This window comes from Mobula birostris, chromosome 7 (assembly GCF_030028105.1).
Source record: "Mobula birostris isolate sMobBir1 chromosome 7, sMobBir1.hap1, whole genome shotgun sequence".
Lineage (NCBI taxonomy): Eukaryota > Metazoa > Chordata > Chondrichthyes > Myliobatiformes > Myliobatidae > Mobula > Mobula birostris.
In genome coordinates this window covers 4948138-4968287 of record NC_092376.1, presented here as the reverse complement: position 1 = coordinate 4968287, position 20150 = coordinate 4948138, and the positions used below count along the sequence as shown (strand labels likewise).

The 20150-nt window shown below is 45.3% G+C and overlaps 1 protein-coding gene across 1 annotated transcript in view; it reads left to right on the top strand.

The window, feature by feature from the left end:
- clpb (ClpB family mitochondrial disaggregase) overlaps positions 1 to 19864 on the top strand; it is a 191334-nt gene extending 171470 nt beyond the window's left edge. Inside the window, exons 13-16 of the mRNA XM_072262522.1 lie at positions 7137 to 7210; positions 10593 to 10712; positions 12256 to 12360; positions 18810 to 19864. Of these exons, the coding sequence (XP_072118623.1) occupies positions 7137 to 7210; positions 10593 to 10712; positions 12256 to 12360; positions 18810 to 19055 (545 nt within the window). The 3' untranslated portion in view covers positions 19056 to 19864. The remainder of the gene's footprint in view (positions 1 to 7136; positions 7211 to 10592; positions 10713 to 12255; positions 12361 to 18809) is intronic.
- Positions 19865 to 20150: the final 286 nt, after the last annotated feature.

Genomic DNA, 20150 nt, shown 5'->3' with positions numbered 1-20150 from the left:
CACACCCACCAGACTCAGGAACAGTTATTACCGTACAGCCATCAGACTCCTGATCTGGCATGGATAACTTTTCGTGCCTTAAATCTGAACTGATTCCACAACCTACAGACTCACTTTCAAGGACCCAACAACTCATATTCTGTACTTTTTTTTTTGCACAATTTATCTTCTTCTGCACATTGGTCATTTGTCAGTCTTTATTTATGTATAGTTTTTTCATAAATTCTGATCTATTCCTTTATTTTCCTGTAAATTCCTGCAAGAAAATAAATCCCAAATAAATGTATGGTGTCATGTGAGGCCTCTGTTGGTCAGAGTTGATCATGGATATTGTGTCCTAGCTGTCTAGATCTGCATGCCAGGGCAGTATGGTATGGTATATGGTATATTATGTCCTAGCTGTCTAAATATGCATGCCAGGGCAGTACGGTATGGTATATGGTATATTGTGTCCTAGCTGTCTAGATATTCATGCCAGGGCAGTACGGTACGGTATATGGTATATTGTGTCCTAGCTGTCTAGATATTCATGCCAGGGCAGTACGGTATGGTATATGGTATATTGTGTCCTAGCTGTCTAGATATGCAAGCCAGGGCAGTATGGTATGTTATATAGTATATTGTGTCCTAGCTGTCTAGATATTCATGCCAGGGCAGTATGGTATGGTATATGGTATATTGTGTCCTAGCTGTCTAGATATTCATGCCAGGGCAGTATGGTATGGTATATGGTATATTGTGTCCTAGCTGTCTAGATATGCAAGCCAGGGCAGTACGGTATGGTATATGGTATATTGTGTCCTAGCTGTCTAGATATTCATACCAGGGCAGTACGGTATGGTATATGGTATATTGTGTCCTAGCTGTCTAGATATGCAAGCCAGGGCAGTATGGTATGGTATATAGTATATTGTGTCCTAGCTGTCTAAATATGCATGCCAGGGCAGTACGGTATGGTATATGGTATATTGTGTCCTAGCTGTCTAGATATTCATGCCAGGGCAGTACGGTATGGTATATGGTATATTGTGTGCTAGCTGTCTAGATATTCATGCCAGGGCAGTACGGTATGGTATATGGTATATTGTGTCCTAGCTGTCTAGATATGCAAGCCAGGGCAGTATGGTATGGTATATTGTGTCCTAGCTGTCTAGATATTCATGCTAGGGCAGTATGGTATGGTATATAGTATATTGTGTCCTAGCAGTCTAGATATGCATGCCAGGGCAGTACAGTATGGTATATGGTATATTGTGTCCTAGCTGTCTAGATATTCATGCCAGGGCAGTACAGTATGGTATATGGTATATTGTGTCCTAGCTGTCTAGATATGCATGCCAGGGCAGTACAGTATGGTATATGGTATATTGTGTCCTAGCTGTCTAGATATTCATGCCAGGGCAGTACGGTATGGTATATGGTATATTGTGTCCTAGCTGTCTAAATATGCATGCCAGGGCAGTACGGTATGGTATATGGTATATGGTGTCCTAGCTGTCTAGATATGCAAGCCAGGGCAGTATGGTATGGTATATGGTATATTGTGTCCTAGCTGTCTAGATATGCAAGCCATGGCAGTATGGTATGGAGAGCAAGCTGTTACCCATGTCACAAGCTCTTCCTCTCCACGCATCTGATTGGCCCAAAGGAAGGGCAGAGACCGATATAAATTGGCACCAGCAGCATCGCAGTAGGACTGCCTCAGGGACTCCAGCTCTAGATTTTTCCCTTGGGGATTTACTCCCGAAGCCTTCCCCATGAGTGGGTATAGCCGCAAGGCAGCGGAGGATTGAGATCGGAGTTTTCCTTCTCCCATATGAGCTGCCAGCCAAGGCTGACAAACCCCTTCTGCCTGGTTTTAAGGTGCCAGAAACCTGCCTTTGCCCCTTCTCCTGTCAGTAGAATCAGATCCACTGGGCTTAGTAGCTAAGCCACACGTGAAGGCTGAACCATACGGTGATGTACAGAATATGTAATTTGATAATAAGTTTACTTTGACTTTTTATATCCATGCATCTGTCCAGTTGTTATAATTGTAGCCACCTGTACCGCTTCCTCTGGCAGCCTGTTCCACATGCGGACCACCATCCGTGTGAAATATTTGCCCCTCAGGTCCTCTTTCAGTCTCTCCCCTCCCACATTAAATCAATGCCCTCTAGTTTTCGACTTTCCTACTCTAGGAAGAAGATTGTGATCAGCCCCCCCAACTTTTCCCCCCTCGTTATTTTGTAAACCCCTACAAAGTCACTGTTGGTCTCCTCACTCCAAGGATAAACAGTACCAACCTATCCAGCCTCTCTTCATGACTCAGACCCACTAGACCTGGTAACATCTTGTACATCTTTTTTCTACCCTTTCTAGTGTTATGGCATCCTCTAGGTGTCATGTAAGGTGACCAGAACCTGGGCAGTGCAGTAACATATTGGTTAGTATCATCCTCTACCTGTGGCAGTGATCACGATCGGGGTTCAGTTCCTTCTGCTGTCTGTAAAGAGTTTGTACATTCTCCCCGTGAAGCTGAGGGTTTCCTCCGAGGGCTCTGGTTTCCTCCCACGTTCCAAAGATGTATGGTTAGAGTTACTACGTTGTGGGCAGCTATGTTGGCATTGGAAGCACGGTGACACTTGTGGGCTGCCCCAGCACTTCCTCAGAGTGTGTTGGTCATTGACACTGAATGATGCATTTCACTGTATGTAATGACGTACAGTGCCTTGAAAAAATTATTCAGCCCCAATCCTTTGTTCACATAAATGAGAATTACAACCAGGGATTTTGATCCACTTAACTGAGGATTTTTATTTGTGAATCACATGCTCCTTTTCTTTCACAGTAGAGCCCTAAAAAAGGAAATTTGCAAATAATGAAAAACTAAGAAATCAAAACCTGGTATATCAGCGGTTCAAAAGTATTCACCCCTTTTTGCTTTGTGTTTAACCACCTCTCGCAGCTATTACAGCCAACAGTTCTTTTGGATAAGTCTCTATTAGCTTTGCAAAATGTATTGGAGCAGTATTTGACCATTCCTCCTTGCAAAATTGCTCAAGCTGTACCAGGATAGTTGGGGAGCGGTGGTGGACAGCAATCTTGAGGTGTTGTAGAAATATTCAATTGGGTTAAGGTCAGGACTCTGATTGGGCCATTCAAGGACATCAATTTTCTTAACTTGTAGCCACTCCATGTTGCTCTGGCGGTGTGATTTGGGTCATTGTCCTGCTGAAAGACAAACTTCTTCCTCAGTTTGAGCTTTCTGGCAGAGGCTAGCAGGTTTTTATCCAGGATCTCTCTGTATCTAGCAGCATTCATCTTTCCATCAGACGTGACCAGTTAACCAGTCCTTGCTGCTGAACAGCATTCCCATAGCATGATGCTACCTCCACCATACTGTACAGTAGGGATGGGTGTTACCTTGCTGATGTGTAATATTAGATTTATGCCAAACGTACCACTTAATGTTGAGGCCAGAGTGTTCCACTTTAGTCTCATCCAACCACAATATATTGTTCCATATCTTTACAGTATTGTCTAAGTGATGCTTTGCAAAGTCTGTGCAGACAGGGAAATGCTATCTTTTTTTTGGGCCAGGGCTTCCCCTTTGCCACTCTTCCATAAATACCCTTTTTGTCCAAAGCCTTAGTGATTGTGAACTTAATCTCCAGTTGCAACCACTTCTGCAGCTCACTCAACTCATGGAATGGCAGGCGGTGCAGTGGGGTACTGCAGGGTTCAGTGCTGGGACCGCAGCTGTTTACAATATATATTAATGATTTAGATGAGGGAATTAAAAGTAACATTAGCAAATTTCAGATGACACAAAGCCGGGTGGCAGTGTGAAATGTGAGGAAGATATTATGAGAATGCAGGGTGACTTGGACAGGCTGGGTGAGTGGGCAGATGCATGGCAGATGCAGTTTAATGTGGATAAATGTGAGGTTATCCACTTTGGTGGTAAGAACAGGAAGGCAGATTATTATCTAAATGGAGTCAAGTTAGAAAAAGGGGAAGTACAACGAGATCTAGATGTTCTTGTACATCAGTCACTGAAAGCAAGCATGCAAGTACAGCAGGCAGTGAAGAAAGCTAATGGCATGCTGGCCTTCATAACAAGGGGAATTGAGAATAAGAGCAAAGAGGTCCTTTTGCAGCTGTGCAGGGCCCACAGGAGTACTGTGTGCAGTTTTGGTCTCCAAATTTGAGGAAGGACATTCTTGCTATTGAGGGAGTGCAGTGTAGGTTCACAAAGTTAATTCCCAGGATGGTGGGGCTGTCATATGTCGAAAGATTGGAGCGACTGGGTTTGTATACTCTGGAATTTAGAAGGCTGAAAGGGGATCTTATTGAAACATATAAGATTATTAAGGGATTCGACACGCTGGAGGCAGGAAGCACGTTCCTGCTGATGGCTGAGTTCAGAACCAGAGGCCACAGTTTAAGAATAAGGGGTAGGCCATTTAGAACGGAGTTGAGGAAAAACTTTTTCACCCAGAGAGTGGGGGATATATGGAATGCTCTGCCCCAGAAGGCTGTGGAGGCCAAATCTCTGGATGCTTTCAAGAAAGAGATGGATAGAGCTCTTAAAGATAGTGGAATCAAAGGATATGGGGATAAGGCAGGAACTGGATACTGATTGTGGATGATCAGCCATGATCACAGTGAATGGTGGTGCTGGCTCGAAGGGCCGAATGGCCTACTCCTGCACCTATTGTCTATTGTCTATTGACTGTTGATGTCACAGTAGCCTCTCTTACAAGTTTTATTCTTCTCTGGCGACTAACTTTAGAAAGGTGGCTATGGTTTCATGTTTTTCTCCTTTTCATGATGGACTGCACTAAGCTTTGAGGCAGGAAAGTTGTTTACTCTAGTAGATGAGACTAGAACTAGGGGACATAGCCTCAAGAGTCGAGGGAGTAGATTTAGGACGGAGATGAAGAGGAACTGCTTTTCCCAGAGAGTGGTGAATCTGTGGAATTCTGTGCCCAGTGAAGCAGTGGAGGCTACCTCAGTAAATATACTTAAGATAAGGTTCAATACATTTTTGCATAGTAAGAGAATTAAGGGTTATGGGGAAAAGGCAGGTAGGTGGAGATGAGTCAGATCAGCCATGATCTTATTGAATGGCGAAGCAGGCTCGATGGGTCGGATGGCCTACTCCTGCTCCTATTTCTTATGTTTGTATGAGGAATGGTCAGTGCCTTTGAGATGGTCTTGTACCCTTCCCCAGATTTGTGCTTCTCTATTATCATTTCCCTGACTTGTTTTGTGTGCTCTTTCTTCTTCCTTTTTGTTTGGTCTGTTGAAAATCTACCATACTGTTGGACCTTACAGAGAGGGGGGTGTACTTATTCTTATAAATTCATTGAAACAGGCCTGCATCGTGAGTTGTTAAGGTAATAGTATATTGCACCTGAGGAAAGTTAGCATAGTGATTACAAAGGGGATTAATACTTCCTCAGCCTCACAATTTTGGTTTTTAATTTTTAGTAAATGGTTGACAGGTTTTGGAATGTTTCTTTTGATTTGACATGATGCACAGTATTTTGCAGATTAGCTCAAAAAATCCTACTTTATTATACATTTAGAAAATGAGAGAGCAAACTATGAAAATAACTGTGGGAGCTAAATACTTTTTCAAGGCACTGTACCTGTGACAAATACAACTCTACACAGTATTGCAAATGTGGCTTTGTCAGTGTTGTGTACTGCTGTGATGTTATGTCCCAACTTAAGTACTGAATATCCTGATTGATGAAAGACTTGGGAGCAGAATTAGACCACTTGACCAGTGTACCAAGTGCCTCCTTCCCCACACCACCTACCTGAGTCTCTCTGCACATAGCTTGGGTCTCTCTGTTCCATGACACTCTCCAGGGCCTGTCTACTTGTTGGGTCATTTGAAATACGTTGTGCATTCCTTGTCCATACAGTCATAGAGCACTGCTGCACAGAAACAGGCCCTTCAGACCATCTAATCCATGCCGAACTATAATTCTGTTTCATCTCATCGACTCACACCTGGGCCACAGCCCTCCATACCCCTCACATCTATGTACTTAGCTAAACTTCTCTTAAATGTTACAATTGAGTACACATCCACCACTTCTGCTGGCACCTCGTTCCACACTCTCACCACCCTGTCAATGAAGATGTTCCCCTTAAAAAAGTCACCTTTTTCTCTTAACCCATGACTTCTAGTTCTAGTCTCCCTCAACTTCAGGGGGAAAATCCTGCTTACATTTACCCTATATATACCCTCATAATTTTGTATACCTCTATCAAATCTTCTCTCATTCTCCTACATTCCAGGGAATAAATTCCTAACCAATTCAACCTTTCACATTAACGCGTGTCCAGCAACGTCCTTGTAAGTTTTCTCTGTACTCTTTGAATCTTATTGACGTCTTTCCTGTAGGTAGGTGACCAGATCTGCACACAATACTCCAAATTAGGCCTCACCAACATCTTATACAACTTCAACATAACATCCCAACTCCTGTACTCAGTACTTTGATTTATAAAGGCCAATGTGCCAAAGGCTCTCTTTACAACCCTATCTATCTGTGATGCCACCTTGAATGAATTATGGATCTACATTCCCATATCCCTCTGTCTACCACACTCCTTAATGCCCTGCTGTTCTCTGTGAAAGTCCTACCCTGGTTTGTCCTACAAAAGTGCAACACCTCACACTTGCCTCCATTAAATTTCATCTGTCATTTTTCAGCCCATTCAGCTGAAAAATTATTCTTGTCATAGCAGAGCAGCTTGAAGTTACTACCTATTGTTCCCTCTAAACCGCCGTGCAGTAACTGAAATGCCCCCGCGCACATAGCCTTTGTTGCCTCACAGCTGGAATTGGACACAGGTAGAAAGGTTTACAAAACGTGAATGATTTTCTCTGTTGTCCTGTATTTCATTATACCTTTCAATTGATAAATAAAATCAAAAGTATGTGATTTTTCAATCTTCATTCTAAATATTTATGGTACGTATACAGGTATTACAAAAATAGACATTTAAAATGCTGTGCCGTTTTCAGGCCATGTAAAAATGTCCTGCTCGGAGGGATGGTTGGTCCATACAACTGAAAAATAAATTAGAGGGAACATTGACTGTCACATTTTTCTCCCTGGTTACTGCAGGTGACGAGCTTCTGACAGAGAAAGTGACCATCTCCAATCAGTTCAAGGAGCATGTGATCAGACCCATCCTGAAGGTAATGGAATTGTTCACTTCATCACGTGTCTCTCAGACCTTCAAAGACATCAATGAGCAAAGGGGTGTACATAGAGTTGACAGCCAAACACTTTCAACATTCAACAAGTTTCAATGAGAACCCCCTCATTCCAGCAAGTACAGGCACAGAACCTTCAACTGCTGCTCATATGATAACCCTTTCATTCCTGGAATCTTAAGGTGTTTGAACGAAAGTATGGGGGGGATGTCAAAGACAAGTTTAGAGTTATAGAAAGGTACTATACAGAAACAGGCCCTTCAGCCGATCTAGTCCATGCCAAAAACTATTTAAACTATCTACTCCCATTGACCATAGCCCTTCATACCCCAACTATCCATGTACCTATCCAAACTTCTCTTAAACATTGAAATCAAGCTCACATGCACCACTTGCTCTGGCAGCTCATTCCACACTCTCATGACCTCCTTCTTAACTCAGTTTTGCCTCATATTCTGCTTAAACTTTTCACCTTTCACCCCTAACCCATGGCTTGGGCTGTAGTCCCACCCATGCTCAGTGGAAAAAGTCAGCTTCCCTAGCTATACCCCTCATAATTTTGTATACCTGTCTATCAAATCTCCCCTGAATCTTCTAAAGAATACATCCTGAATGCCGAGCAACAGAACCTTCTTGACCAGCTTCCCAAGTGGGACCTTGTCAAATGCTTTGCTGAAGTCCATGTAGACAACGTCCACTGCTTTGCCCTCATCCACTTTACTGGTAACTTCCTTGAAAAGCTCCATAAGTCTGTTAGACATGACCTACCACACACAAAGCCATGCTGACTATCTTTAATCAGTCCATGTCTATCCAAATACTTACATATCTTACAAATACTTACGGTGGATGTTGCGTCCTACCTGTCTGCGTTCGACACACAAGCCATGACAGTCCGATACAAAGAGCAAGCTCTTGCCCATGCAGCAGGCTCCCCCTCACCACGCAGCTGATGAATCCAAAATAACAGGCAGAAACCAATACTGTTTGGCACGAGCGGCATTGCAGGAGTTGCAATGTAGGACTGCCTTAGGGATTGCAGCTCCAGATTTTTCCTCAGGATTTACTCCTGAGGCCTTCTCCGTGAGTGGATATAGCCACAAGACAGCAGAGCTTGGTTATCGGAGGCTATTTGAGATGCACGGAATTGAGACCATTTAATAGGTAGTTGGGAGCTCATCCCCATTACCACCCCCGCTACAACATCCTTACTGCCACCTAAATACCCTAATTCCACTGAGAAACTCTTGTTTCCATACAAAACCCTAGGGTGGGTTCTCCTCCGATTGCCCCTCACCATTCCTATCAGGTAATCCCAGTAAACATAACTGCAGGCAAGTTACACATCTCTGATTTCTTTTCCCTCTAAGATTTTAATTACTGTTAAACAGTTAATACACTGGTTAAAGAAATAGAACATATGAAAAACAGAGCAGTACAGCACAGGAACAGGCCCTTCGGCCCATAATGTTGTGCTGATCCAATTAAATTAGTAATCAAATGACCAATTAAACTAATCACTTCTGCCAACACAGTGTCTATATCCCTCCATTGTCCTCACATTCATGTGCCTATCTAAACGTCTCTCATGTTTCTGCCTGTACCATCACCCCAGGCAGCACATTCCAGGCACCCACCAGTCTGTGTAAAAAAAAAAACTTGCCCCTTGAATCTCCTTTGAAATTACCCCCTCTCACCTTAAATGCATGCCCTCTGGTATTAGACATTACAACCCTGACAATAAAATGGTCTCCGTCTGCTCGTATCTGTGCCCCTCGTAATCTATCGGATCTGCCCTCAGCTTCCGGCACTCCAAAGAAAACAACCCCATTATGAAATCATCGTAAGTATATTCTCATGGGCTGTAAATGTATCCATGCTCATATTTCCCAACGGAATTATCCTAGGTGGACTTTAAAGAAACAGAAAGTTCTAAGATCTTAACTACTATTAAGACGACTTCTTAGAATGGTTGATCAGGTTAACTACCTGTTGGGTAATTAAAAGCCAAATCTCCAAAAAATATCCATATATTTAGATGTGAACATTAATTTCTCCAACTTCTGGTAATTCTTCCCCCTCTCCATTCCCTCTTCTTCAATTCCCCACTCTGGTCCCCTTCTTACCTCTTCTCTTCACCTGCCCAATACTTCCCCCAGTTCGCTAGCCCCTTCCCCTTCTCACATGGCCCTCTCCTCTCCTATCAGATTCCTTCTTCTCCAGCCTTTTACCTTTCCCACCTATCACCTTCCAGCTTCTTACTTCATCTCTCCTCCCCCACCCACCTGACTTCACCTATCATCTTCTAGTTTGTCCTCCTTCCCCTCACCCTCCTTCTTATTCTGGCTTCTTGATGTAGGGTCGTGGCCCAAAATGTCAACTGTTTCCTGACTTGCTGAGTCCCTACGGCATTTTCTGTGTGTTGGTTTAGACGTGAAAGAGAAACTTTGCCATACAAGCTTCTTTCTGGAAAGTACATAGAGATGTTAAAACAAAAACTTCACACCATCTTAGAAGTTTCTTCCCCCAGGCATTAGTCTGATCAACCATTCTAGTTAGCCTCCCTTCTTCCTCTATTACCTCCATCACTACACTGTAAGCACTTTAAACCACTTTTTATAATGCTATTTACATTGTAAATATTTGCTAGTATTTATGCACATTTCATTTCGTATCTGTACTTTAACCTCTAATTTTATTTCAATATAATTCTTTCTTATAATTATAGTGTTTTTTGTTGCATGTACAGCATGTTCCGAATATATGTAAATGTATATGGTGAATAAAGCTGATCTTTCATAACATCGATCTGAATCAGGTTTATTATCACGGGCATATCTTGTGAAATTTGTTGTTTTGCAGCCGCAGTACTTTGCAATATATTGACAAAACTATAAAGTACAGTTAAATATTTATATTAAAAATTAATTGGTAGTGCAAAAAGAGAGTGCAAGTAGTGAGTTAGTGTTCATGGGTTCATTGTCCATTCAGAAGTCTGACAGTGGAGGGGGAAGGAGCTGTTCCTGATGAATCATTGAGTGTGGGTCCTCAGCTCCTGTATCTCCTCTGTGATGGTAGCAATGAGAACTGGGCATGTCCTGGGTGATGAGTGTCCTTAATGATGGATGCCACCCTTCTGAGGAATCGCCTTTTGAAGATTTCCTCAACGTAAGAGTGACATACCAAACATGGTGACTGGTGCAGCCTCACAGTCTCCCTACAGCACTTGACATTGTGAATTACTCGACCTTTCTCACCTACCCCTCGCTCACCTGGTCTGTACTGTAGTCACCTTCGTAACATGGTGTTAACGAAACAATGAAAGAACGGATTCTGACACAATTCTGCAATTCCCTCCATCCAGGCACACTTCCGACGGGATGAATTTCTGGGCAGAATCAATGAAATTGTGTATTTCCTCCCCTTCTGTCATTCGGAGTTGATTCAGCTTGTCAACAAGGAGTTAAACTTCTGGGCCAAGAAGGTAAGAAAAGAATCCAGGAATATTGGCTTTATAAGGCATTGGTCAGACTTGGGAGTATTGTGAACCGTTTTGGGTCCCTTATCTAAGAACAAATGTTCTGGCATGGGAGGAGATTCATGAGAGTGATCATGGAAATGAAAGGGTTAATGTACGAGGAGGTTTTTGATGGCTCTGGGTCTGTGCTTGCTAGAGTTTAGAAGGATGGGGGGCGGAGGGGAGATCTCATTGAAACCTCACGAACATTGAAAGGCCAAGGTAGAGTGGACATGGAGAGGATGTTTCCTATAGTGGGCGAGTCTAGGACCAGAGGGCACAGCCTCAGACTAGAAACCGGGTTGCTGGCACTGTAACGCGTCACAGTAACCATTATACTACCGAGTCACCCAAATAAGTAACAGCGGCAGCCAGGAAGGCTGTACAGTGGATAGTCAAGACTGTCCAACACATCACCAGCGCCAGCCTACCTGCCTTCGAGGACACATGTACAGAAAGCTGCTGGAAAAGGGCCAGTAACATGAAGGATCTTGCCCACCCTGGACCATAAAACGTAGGAGCGTTCGGCCCATCAAGTATGCTCTGCCATTCTATCATGGCTGAATTTTTATCCCTCTCAACCCAATTTTAAATGTACCTAGTGACTTGGCCTCCACAGCTGTCTGTGGCAAAGAATTCCACAGATTCACCTCCCACTGGCTAAAGAAATTCCTCCTCATCTCCATTTTGAAGAGAGGTGAGGAGGAATTTCTTTAGCCAGAGGATGAAAGACCTGATCAAGCGGACTATATTTAAATTTTGGACTTGGGTAAGTTGAATGTCTAAGCAGCAGAGATTCTGTGATGGCCTCAAATACCGTTAAACAAGGGGTCTATGGACCCCAAGTTGGAAACACTTTCCGCAAGCAGGGAGGCTGATCAACACCGTTACCCACTAACCCACCCCTCCACACCCCCAACCACCACTACTTTATCATTTCCTGTCAGAATCACCTTATGCACAGACACTCCTGTGCCTAGCGTCACTTTATGGACGTACAGTCAATCTGTGTATATAAACTGTCTTGCATATTTGTAATTATTGTGTTTTTTTAATTATTATTGTGTTCTTTATCCTATTGTTTTTTTTTGTGCTGCACTGGATCTGGAGTAACAATTAAGATTATGATTTTTTTAATTTGTCACATGCACATTGATACATACAGTGAAATGCATTGTTTTACGTCGACAACCAGCACAGTCCAAAGATGCGCTAAGGCACAGCCACGCTTCAGACACCAACATAGCTTGCCCACAACTTACTAACCCTAAACTCTATGTCCTTGGGATGTGGGAGGAAATTGGCGCACCCAGAGGAAACACATGCAGTCACAGGGAGAACGTACAAACTCCTTACAATGACCCGGATTGCGGGTGCTGCCAATTATTCTGTTCCACTTTACAGTTGTGTACTGGAAATGACTTTGGAGAACCCTGAATCTTGAGTCGTATGAGAACAGAAAGAAGGCACAGTAAATTCTGTAAGCACACAGCTTTTGTTTCCACCTCAGGCCAAGCAGCGACATGACATCACCCTGAAGTGGGACCGGCAAGTGATGGATGTTCTGGCAGAAGGATACAACCTGCACTACGGAGCAAGATCCATCAAACATGAGGTGAGTCTGGGGGCCAGGCAGTCCTGCCAATAAATCACAGCTTCGGTAAATAAAACAGATTAAATATGAATATGTCGTACATCAGAGTGAGTAATGTAGCCAGCGTCTCGTCAGCTGCACGCAGCCCAGACAGAGAATGGAGGGGTGTTATGGTAATCCAGATAGGGGCAGGGGACAAGGGTCCATATGGTCATTTCTTACCGTGGTGGTTGTCCGTTGTTTCCAATGGTGACCGGAAGCCTGTGAGGGAGAGATTTTAACGTGGAAAAGCCTTTGCACTGGGACAGTTCCACTCTCTCAGCCTCGGAAGTCCAGATCCAGTGGTACGAGTAGTCGTCACAACTGGGGTCTTCCTTGGTTGCAGTGGATGACCATGACGGCTCCTGTACCTTGTCATGCCTTTTGCTCTCCACGAATTATTGCAGAACCATCTTCCTGGCCGTTGAACCTCACTGTTGGTCTCATCCGCCCAGTCTGCCAGAGCTGACTTCACATGCTCAGACAGACATGTCCCTGCCTCACCCGGGTATGAGGCCGCTGGCTGCTCTCGCCTGGTTTAGCCCACCTTTCAAAGTGGTGTACTGGGATATGGCCGCTGTCACGTGCAAACAGTTAGTTGGAACCACAAGTGAGAGCTGAGTGTCTGGTGGAGCACAAAAATGAGTGAGCTGCCCCAGAACGGTCACGACAAGCCCCTTCACCAGAGATACCATCCTTCCCTGGACACCCCAGGTACCCCAGATCTTACGACATCACCACAAAGGCAGTTCAGCCTGTCAAAGCCCAGAGGGAACATGGTGGGTGGAGAAGGCAGGGAGAGGGAAATAAAATGGAGAGCAGGAAGGAGTGAAGGAGGGTGATAGTTCAAGTTTATTATCATACATATCAGCAAATGAAACAACATTTCTGCACACAATAAACAATGAGGGAGCATGATTTTATGGTGATTGGAGGGAAGTGTAAGGGGATGTCAGAGGTAGGTTTTTTTTTAAAAAACACAGAGTGGTGAGTGTGTGGAACACCTTGCCAGGGGTGGTGGTAGAGGCAGATACATTAGAGACACTTAAGAGATTCTTAGGCACATGGTATAAAGCAAAACAGAGGTCTTTGTTGGAGGGAACGCTTGCTGTCTTGCGTAGATTGATACGCAACAACAGCATAGCGGTTAACGTGACACTATTACTGTCATAAGTGGGCGTTGATGGCGGACCCAAATGCAAGACACAGACACTGAAGTACTAGGAACAGGACTAGGTTTGTCAAGAAAGCAAGGGAAGAAACCACGCTGGACATTGACACAGGCCCTGGACGAGACTAGGATTCAGGGCCTGGTCTAGGACTTGGGCTAGAAGCACAGGACCTGGACATGGAACTAGGAACAAGGAGCCTGGACTAGGAACTCGGAACTCCGGAACCATAGTCTGGACAAGGACCTGGAACCTGGGTCTTGGTTGGGACTGGGAACCTGGGTCTTGTCTTGGAACCAGAACCCAGGTATAGGCTAGGACTTGGGACTAGGATCTTGGCAAGGGCAGGATATGGCTACAGGACAGGATGAGGAATCTCCAGCACTGGGCTGGGCGAGGAACTCCTGGTCTGGGCGAGGCACCGGAACTAGATGAGGACACGAAGCTCAGATTTGGACAGGGCTGGAACACGGCGCCTGGACTTGGTCTTGGCACACAGGAACACAGGAGCCTTGGACATGGACTGGACGCTCAGAGCCTTAGACGAGGTACTCCAGGGCAGGACATGGCTCTTGGTCTAGGTTTGGCTCAGCTCTTGGACAAGGCTTGGTTAGGCTCTTGGGTACGGAGCCAGGACTCCGCCTTGGAGCGCAGGGCTGGGACCCTTTCTAGGACACAGGGCCAGGATGACTGCCAAGGTAAATTGCCAAGGGACTCCCAGACTGGACGAGAACACGAAGCCTTGACTTGGACAGGACTGGAACACGGCACCTGGAACTTGGAACATAGGAACACAGAACACAGAGCTGGGACCCCTCCTTGGAAACAGGACTTAGGGCTGGGGCTCTACACAGAGTCAGGACCTAGGGCCAGGACTCTTCTTTGACATGGACACTAAACACGGGGACACAAAGAAATAGTTCCAAACTCAAAAATAGCTGGTTCCTTATCTTGGCGTGGCAAGGCTCCAGTCTCACTCCAGCAGTTGAACTTGATAGGGATGCAGGCAAGACTTCATGTGAAAGGGGAAGGGAACAGTCCAGCAGGGAATCCTTGGTTTGAGAGGTATTTATGTGCCAGCCCAAAACGAGAATCAGGTGCCTCAATTAAGGCACCCAATGGAACAAGGAAAACAGGAAAACCCAGAATAAGGAATCGATGGACCGGACCGTGAACCAGAATGCGGATTTTACGGACCGGCCCATGACAATTACAGCTCAGGGCATTCCAGAGTTCAGAGTTCAATTCCTGCGCTGTTCAAAAAGGAGTCTGTATGTTTTCCCCAGAGAGTGCATGGGTTTTCCCGGGTGCTTCGTTTTCCTCCAACAGTCCAAAGCCATACCGGGTAGGTTAATTGGTCGTTGTAAATTGTCCTGTGATTAGGTTAGGGTTAGTCTGGGTTGCTGAGGTGGCGTGGCTCGAAGAGCCAACTCTGCACTGTATCGCAAAATAAAATAAAAGGACAGCACAATGTGGTGGGCCGAAGGGCCTGTACTGACCTATGTTCTGTGAACTGTGGAGAGTATCCTAACTGGTTGGCTAATACAAGAGGGAGGGCTTAATTTTAAGGTGAAAGGAGGAAAATAGAGTCAGGATGTCAGAGCTAAATTTTTTACATAGAGAGTAGTGGGTGCATGGGAAGTCCAGGTGGTAAAAGCAGGTACTCGAGGGAGATTTAAGAGCTTCTCAGATCAGCACAGGGATGAAAGAAAAATGGAGGGTAATGAGGAAGAGGAGGGTTAGATTGATCTTGGAGTTGGTTAAAAGGACGGCACAACATTATGGACTGACAGGCCTGTACTGTGCTGTAGTTTTCGTTGTTCTGTGTTTACTGTAAGTGTTCCTCTGAGAAATATGCCAACCGCACTTCACAGCTACCTCAGCTAACTTTGTTCAAAGTTAGATCAGTACAGCACAGGAACAGGCCCTTCATCCCACAATGTCCACATCCCTCCAGCATTGTGTATGCTGCTCTGGATTTCCAGCATCTGCAGAATCTCTTGTGTTTATGTTGTGAGGTTTTTGATTTAGACCACAAGACATAGGAGCAGTATTATGCCATTCAGCCCATCGAGTCTGCTCCACCATTCCATCATGACTGATTTATTGACCCTCTCAACCCCATTCTTCTGCCTTCTCCCAGTAACATTTGACGCCCTTGCTAAGAACCTATCAATCTCCACTTTAAATATACCCAATGACTTAGCCTCCACAGCCGTCTGTGGCAATGAATTCTACAGATTCACCACTCTCTGGCTATAAATATTTCTCCTCATCTCTTTTCGAAATGTTTGTCCCTCTATTCTGAGGCTGTGCCCTCTGGTCCTAGATTCACCCACTAGAGGAAACGTCCTCTGCCCGCAAGTCTACCTAGGCCTTTGGATATTCGGTAGGCTTCAATGAGATTTCTGCTCATTCTTCTAAACACCAGTCTGACTGCCATATTTGCATCCACTGCCACCCCGTCAGCCCATTCCAGACACACGCCACTCTGCTTAAAAAGACTTGCCGGCTGCATATCCTCACCACTCTCACGTTATGCCTTCTGGTGTCCAGTGGTGCTACCCTGGGAGGAAGACTCTGACCGTCTAACCTACCCGCCCCTCGTAACTTTGCATACTTCAATGAGGTCTCCACCAAATTAGTAGGGCACCATGGTAGCGGAGCTGTTAGCAGAGTGGGCACCGCGGTAGTGTACTGGTTAGCGAGGTTAGCACAGCAGGGCACCACGGTAGTGTAGTGGTTAGCGTGGCTCTGTTACAACTCAGGGTGTTTGGAGTTCAATTCCAGCACCATCTGTAAGGAGTTCGTAACCTCCCCTCCCCCTGTGACCATGTGTGTTTCCTCCGGGTGCTCTGGTTTCCTCCCACACTCCAAAGATGTATCTGTTAGTAGGTGAATTGGTCACTGTAAATTATCCCGTGATTGGGCTGGGATTAAATCAGTGCAGCTTGTTGGGCCGAAAGTGCCTGTTCCGTGTTGTATCTCTAAATAAATAAACCTCTGCAAAGTAAACATTCCAAGTTTATTCAACCTCTTCTTATAGCTCGTACTCCCTGATCCCAGTGAACCTCTTCTGCACCCTCTCCAAAGACTCCACATCCTTCCTGTAATGGGCCCACCAATACTCCATGTGATCTTATATACAGCTGACTCTTACACCCTTATGAAGATAATCATGCCATACACCTTCTTTACCACTCTCTCCACTTGTCTGCCATTAACTGTGTACTTTCTCTTTACATTTGACCTGCCAAAGTGCCCAAATGTGGTAGGAAGTCAGGGTCTTTTTCCCAGAGTGGAACTGTCAAATACTAGATGGCGTAGCTTTAAGATATAGAACATAGAACACAAACATGATGCTGAAAATCCAAACAACACACCGTAATCCTAACCTGCCCCTATACCTCCTCCCTCACTACCATTCAGGGCCTGGAACAGTCCTTCCAGGTGAGGTGACACTTCACCTGTCAGTCTGTTGGGGTCATATACTGTGTCCGGTGTTCTCGGTGTGGCCTCCTGTGTATCATTGAGACCCAACACAGATTCAGAGACCTCTTTGCTGAGCACCAACACGCCATCCGCCAGAAAAAGCAGGATCTCCCAGTGGCCACTCATTTCAATTCTTCCCATTTCCATTCCAACATGTCAGACCATGGCCTCCTCTACTATCAGAATGAGACCACACTCAGGTTGGAGGAGCAATACCTTATATTCCATCTGGGTAGCCTCCAACCTGATGGCATGACATTGATTTGTCACCATTCCCATTTCCCTCTCTCAACTTATCTCCTAACCTGCCCATCACCTCTCTGTGGTGCTCCTCCCCCTTCCCTTTCTCCCATGGTCTTCTGTCCTCCCCTATCAGATTCCCCCTTCTCCAGCCCTTTGTCTCTTTCACCTATAAAATTCCCAGCTCTTTACTTCACCAGTCCTCCCACATTCTTACTCTGACTTGTTTTCTTCCCCCCAATCCTGATGAACGGTTTTGGTCCGAAATGCTGACTGTTTATTCTTGTCCATAGATGCTGCCTGACCTACTGAGTTCATCCAGCATTTTGTGTGTTTTGCTTAGAACAGAACAGTTCAGCACAGTACAGGCCCTTCAGCCCATATGATGTTGTGCTGACCTCTTAACCTACTCCAAGATCAATCTAACCCTTCCCTTCCATTTAGTCATCCATCTTTCTATCATCCGTGTGCCTATCTCAGAGTCTCTTAAACGTCCCTAATGAGCCTGCCTCTACCACCTCCCTGGCAGTGTGCCAACTGTTTATTCCCATTCATAGATGCTGCTTGACCTGCTGAGCTCCTCCAACACATTAGCATATTGCTCTGAAGTCCCCCTATACTTCCCTCCAGTCATCTTAAAATTATGCCTCTGGCTATCCACTCCATGCAAGGTTTGCTTGTACACAGAGAGTGGTGATTGCATGGAATGTGCATGCCAGGGGTGGTGGTCGAGGCAGACGCACTAGCAGCAGTGAAGGAGCATTTAGATAGGGACAAGGACAGGTAGGGAATGGAGGGATGTGGATCACATGCACGCAGATGGGATTAGCTTCAATTGGCATCATGGTCGGCACAGACACAGTGGGCTGTGCTATTCTCTGTTAGTTCAGGTAGTTGTGAAGAGAGATGTGGGAAAGAGCAGAGGCGTGGTGGGGTAGTTGTGAAGGGAGATGTGGGAAAGAGCAGAGGTGTGGTGGGGTCTGTGCTGGGTTGGGGGCTGTCCCCTCCCATTGCTGCTGCCCTCCAGTGTTCGCTTGGTGGAGGACAAGCCGGATTGCATTTGTGTGCAGCTGTACTAGCATGTGATGAGAAACTGCTGCATCATGTTCTTGCAGAAACGTGGCTCCAGGTCATCATCCCATGCACTATCAATCTACAGGCCATGACGCTCAGGGACTTGGGCTATATATACTTTGTGTGACTGTATGTTGTTTAGCCCTCATAGCTACATGTGCTGTGTGTTTTTCACCGTGGCTCCGGAGGAACACTGTTTTGTTTGGCTGTATTCAGGTGAATGAGTGAATGACAATTAAACTTGAAGTTTCAGATGAAGATTGAAAGAGTGACAAAGTCTAAATGGGAGCATTTAAGAGACTGTTAGATAGGCACATGGATGATAGAAAAATGGAGGGTTATGCGGGAGGGAAGGGTTAAATTGATCTTGGTGTAGGTTAGAAGCGTGGCACAACATTGCGGGCCAAGGGGCCTGCACTGTGTTGTACTGTTGCGTATTGTGTGTAATCTCCCCAGGTTGAACGACGTGTCGTTAACCAGTTGGCGGCTGCCTACGAGCAGGAGCTGCTGCCCCATGGCTGCACCCTGCGGATCGCTGTGGAGCGTCCTGGTGCGGAGGCCGTCAGGGGACAAGGAGGGAGGCACGGGGAGCCTGACTCCAACAGTGCGAAGATCAGGCTGGAGATTGTGGACAAGGACAGCAAGACCCGGCAGCTGGATATTCAGCCTCCAATGAAAACCAGCAAGGTGTCTCACTGGTGACAGTGCAGAACAAACACCAACACAGGAGAGACTTAAATGGAAGCAGACTCACTAGGCACCTCTCTATTACCCCCTCCAGCTCTGAGTCCCGAATCAATCCCACCTTCCCCACTCTCATTGCTGCCTGGTGCCATGCATGGCGGTTACTCACTGTGGGAGATGATCCTGAAGACGGGGATGAAGGACTGAACTTACTGCAGTGATCAGGAGCGAGGGTTTCGGATCTGCTGATTCCAGGACAGTTTCCAAATGTGACTGACCCAGAAATAAATACAGCATCCACCAGAGTTCAGTTCTGAAGCAGGACATAGTGGTGAAAACTGCCCATTTGTACAGGGCAAGTGACCCACTAATCACCAAGAAATTAATTAATTTTAATTAAGCCCCATCGTGCCTACTGGGACATAGGCCACCAACAGCAGCTTGCCAGAGCGCCCTGTCCTGGGCCAGTCTTTCACATTGCTCGTCAAAGATCCTTCCTCTCCCAGGGATGAGGTTTTTAGAGCTTCTGTTGGTGTTCCTGTCGCTCTGGGTTTTTACGGGAAGGGGTCGCTAGCCCCATGTAAAACCCTCCTCCTCTCACAGCCGGGCTTGGGACTGTTTGTGGCAGAGTTAATCACAGAGAGAGATGTACAAATTGTGTGTCTTCTTTTTGAAAGTTCTATTTAATGGTAATGCAAAAGCAAATGTTCCTGTTTCATACATATACATCATAAACCATTTGCTATGTAGCCCTTGATTTGTTCTGTATTGTAACAGGAAACTATGAGAGCATTGCAAGGTATTTAAATAAAATGTGGATAGTTTTGGCAAGTAGCTCTTCGTGTTCTAAATCTGTTTATTCTTTTGGTAAGTTCACACTACAGAAACTTCCTTTGAAACACACACAAAATACTAAAAGAGTACAGAGAAAATTTACAATTTACAAGGATGTTGCCAGGATTTGAGGACCTGAGCTATGGGGAAACGTTGAATAGGTTCGGACTTCATTCCCTGGATTGTATTGAATTGAATTGACTTTATTACTTACGTCCTTATATACTTGAGGACTAAAAATCTTTACATTATGTAGGAGATTGAGAGGGAGTTTTGATG